The 4,107-nt window shown below is 45.6% G+C and overlaps 1 protein-coding gene across 1 annotated transcript; it reads left to right on the forward strand.

Moving 5' to 3' along the window:
- The first annotated feature begins 687 nt into the window (after positions 1-687).
- LOC137575044 (uncharacterized) lies at positions 688-3,006 on the forward strand. Its single transcript, XM_068287436.1, has 2 exons — positions 688-1,669; positions 2,162-3,006. The coding sequence occupies exons 1-2, from the start codon at positions 688-690 to the stop codon at positions 3,004-3,006; spliced, it is 1,827 nt and encodes a 608-aa protein (XP_068143537.1).
- The last annotated feature ends 1,101 nt before the right edge of the window (positions 3,007-4,107 follow it).

The raw sequence follows: 4,107 nt of genomic DNA on the forward strand, positions 1-4,107 counted from the left end.
TGAGCTGCTTACGGGAACAAAGATGCGATTAAAGTCTGATATCAAAATCAAGGAAATGATAGAAGACGAAATGATTCAACATTTTAATGATGAGCGAGATAAACAAAGTAAAGCAAAGCAACATTGTTTAAGCTGCAACTGAAGCCAGACTCTCTTTGCTAAAAAGAGAAAACGAACGAAGAGAGAGAGAGAGACCAAGAACAGCGCAAGTTACTTTGAAGTGACAAACTTGGAGATCCGTTACTTCAATTCTTTTCTTTCTTATTTCTTCTATGGAAATTTCCAGAACTTTGAATTTTGTAAAAGACAGCGTGATTTGCTGCACTTGATTTTTACTCTTGAAATTAATCTCGGTCGATGCGGTTGCACCTTCTGTGCCCGCCGACAATTGTACTATAGTTTTAGGTTAAGAAAATAAAGCAACCGATTGAAGTCAACCTGGTCATCTCATTTCTTGCCAATCGCAAGTGGCTCGAAGCCGCCTCGGTGGAAATCATCCGAAGGCCGCATCATATAAAGCGAGCAGTTTGGGGCTCCGCAAGGGCGCAGCCGTTAGCCAACATATTTTTTGGTGCCGAAACCCGGGAGGAATGATCTTGGCGATTGGATTTAGAGTGTGATTGCCAGTGGATAGACTGATTCGGGTGAGTACAATTTAACGTCGATGTGTTTGGGTAGGTGTTCATTATGGCTGAAAACCTGTTACCGTTGGCTACGGAGCAAATCACATTGCTCACTTCACTGGAGAAGTCATTGGCGCGATATAAATCGGAGGAGTCGGGACATACCGAGAGTCATCTGGAAGCCAGATTGGACTCGATTGCCCACCTTCACGCAGATTTTCAGCGCAATCATCACCAACTGATTCAAGAACGAGATAATGCGGAAATAAAGGGCAGATATTTTGACAAAGACATCAGAGACTGTTTCGAAGAAACCTACATAATGGGAGTAGCTGAGATTCGAAATGAGTTGCAGAGACATAAGGATCGGAGAATCCCGGCGTCGACTGCATTTGATGAGTCTTGTTTGCATCAGACGGTGCATGAACAAATGGGACCATGTTTGGAGGAAGTGAAACTCCCAACAGTTAAACTGCCTACCTTCAGCGGGAAATTTATTGAGTGGCCGGCGTTTAAAGAGGTGTTTTTAACAAGAGTACACCACTGCGACAAGCTGACGGACTTACATCGTTTTCATTATTTGAAGGATTCGTTGGTTGGAGACGCAGCTAAGGATATTGAACATCTAACGCTAATAGCGGCGAACTATGAAGTGGCTTGGAGAATGTTGATAAATTTGTATGATAACAAACGAGTGTTATTTTTACATTACATGGATGTGTTCGATCACCAATTACCAATAAAATATGGAGATGCGGAAAGTTTGAGAAGATTTGTGCAAACTTCCCGCTCATGTGTGAATTCATTGGAGAAGACTGGTGTGGATGTGCGACAACAGTCTGAAATTTTAGTGTACTACATGATGAAGAGATTACCGAATCAATTAAGAGTGGATTGGGAGCGGTCAATATCTTCAACGCAGAATCTGCCGAGCTTTGAGGAGCTCAGTCAGTATCTTGAAACACAGTACAGAACAATGATTACGGCGTCAGCAAGTAATATCGAGGGAACTCTATCACGGGATAGACATCGGAATGCAAAGCCAGGTGTACATGGGTTACGAGTTAACCAGAACTACACAAAGGCTTCATTTGTTACTCGAGAGACAGACCTATGCATTGTGTGTCAAGGAGATGCACACCTTATCGGAGTATGCAGGATATTCCAGGAGATGAGGCTATCGGAACGAAAGGCGTGTGTAGTGAGGCATCGACTGTGTTTTCGATGCCTTAGACCAAATCACCGAATAGATGCATGTGACAGTGCGGTAAATTATGAAAAATGTCAAGGACGGCATCATACACTACTTCATGTAGACAAATCAGGATGCGAGAGGCCGCTTGCCACACTAAGGAAGGGAGTTATCCCAACAGCATCTGCGAATGCTTTAATTGGAAAGAGTACAACAGAAACTGAGGTAAGGCACAAAGACGAGGTTTTATTACCAACAGCAATGGTGTGGGTAGAGTCGATAGAAGGCTATCCCTTACAGTTTAGAGCGTTTTTGGATCAAGGTTCACAAGTTTCGTTCATTTCAGAGAATGCAGCTCAGCAGCTACGTTTACGACGCAAACAGGCTCACATCACGATTACTGGATTAGCAGATACAAAAATTACAGATGCGGCAGCAGAGGTGGAGCTAGTCATAAGATCAATCTACAACCCACATGCGAAATACAAGCTGCTCGCGTCAGTAATACCTCTAGTGAGTAAGCGCATGCCAATCAAACGACTGCCGTTTGAAGAGTGGACTCATCTGAAGGGCTTACCGTTGGCCGACCCTAACTTCTTCAGTCCACAAGGAGTTGATATTTTGTTGGGAAATGACGTCTACGATGAGCTGATGTTGGGAGAAGTGCATCGAGGAATACGTGGTATGCCTCTGGCGCAAAATACGCATTTGGGATATATTGTATCAGGAAAAACGAATCAAGAAGCTGGTAAGAGATCGTCCTACACCATAACGGTACGAAGGAAGGAAGCTGATGAGATACTTGAACAATTGTTATGTAAGTTTTGGGAGCTAGAACAATTCGACGAGGAGCCTCGCGGGGTTTCAGTAGAGGAAAACTGGTGCGAAGATTTCTTCGTTAAGACACATAGCCAAATGCCGTCTGGGAAATATGTTGTTCGTCTTCCTTTTCTAACATACTTGGACGAATCAATGGTAATTGGAGAATCATATAAGAGCGCGTTAAAACGATTACATTCTCTGGACAGACGGTTGCGTAACGATGCGAGTTTGAATAACGCTTATGTTGGCACGATAAATGAGAATCTGGAGCTGGGTCAAATGGAACGTGTAACGTCACGGGCTAGTAAGACGGGCAATCCTGCATTGGGGGAGTCGATCATTGCTACCTACCGCATCACCCAGTCATAAAGGAATCGTCATCAACTACGAAGGTGCGAGTTGTCTTCGATGGATCGAGCAAGACGAGTAATGGAAAATCGCTTAATGAGATTCTAGCAATAGGTCCAAAATTGCACGTACATCTTCAAGGAATCATTCTCAATTGGCGAGGGCTAAAATGGGTATTTATGGCGGATGTTGAAAAAATGTACAGATGTATTAATATTCCACCCGACGACGCGCAGTACCAGCGTATTCTATGGAATCCGGACACAAGTGATTATGTGGAAGAATATGCCTGCACAACAGTGATGTTTGGAACGAGCTCCGCACCTTATTTAGCCATGAGAGTCACGAAACAATTAGCTATTGTAAGATTCCAATTATTTACAAGTCTGTTAAATGCTCATGTATATACCGAAACCGGTATTATAGTATCGATTGTTAGTAATAAGTATCGATTGTTAGTAATAAGTATCGATTGTTAGTAATAAGTATCGATTGTTAGTAATAAGTATCGATTGTTAGCGATAAGTCCTCGATAGGTTGAGAGACGGCGTCTCTCTTCTCTTCCGGCGACGCAACGAGCAAGTTGCATCTGCGCAGAAAAACCAAAGATAAAATCCAAGAAATACCAATTAATCGTTATATTTTTCACCCAAATAAATAGGTGTTTACAACTCAGAAGTGGGATGACCACCCGAAAGGATACATATTTCGGGACACGGCGCGCCACACGTTCCACATCTAGGACGGCCGCCTCCACGCCCACCGCTGCTGGTGCACCCACTGCTGTGACTACCGCTGCAGTACCGACGGCCACAGGAGCCGCCGCTGCTGCAGTACCGATAGCCGCTGTGCCAACTGCCGCCACACTCGCCCCTGCCGGGCCAATTGCTGACATGCTCGCCCCCGCCGGGCCAACTGCTGCTATACTCGCCCCTGCCGGGCCAACTGCTGACATGCTCGCCTCCGCCGGGCCAACTGCTGCTATACGAGCCCCTGCTGGGCTAACTGATGCCACCTCCGCCCCTGCTGGGCCAACCGCTGCGACACTCGCCCCTGCCGGGCCAACTGCTGACATGCTCGCCCCTGCCGGGCCCGCCGCTGCTGGGCCAACCGCCGCCATAC

This window comes from Drosophila tropicalis, unplaced genomic scaffold, assembly GCF_018151085.1.
Source record: "Drosophila tropicalis isolate 14030-0801.00 unplaced genomic scaffold, ASM1815108v1 contig_528, whole genome shotgun sequence".
NCBI classification, from domain to species: domain Eukaryota; kingdom Metazoa; phylum Arthropoda; class Insecta; order Diptera; family Drosophilidae; genus Drosophila; species Drosophila tropicalis.

Bases quoted from the DNA above. Each gene is read 5' to 3' on its own strand.
- LOC137575044 (XM_068287436.1), top strand. From the start codon at position 688: ATGGCTGAAAACCTGTTACCGTTGGCTACGGAGCAAATCACATTGCTC. The intron at 1,670-2,161 runs GTGTACATGGGT...CGTTCATTTCAG, and splicing joins ACATCGGAATGCAAAGCCAG to AGAATGCAGCTCAGCAGCTA.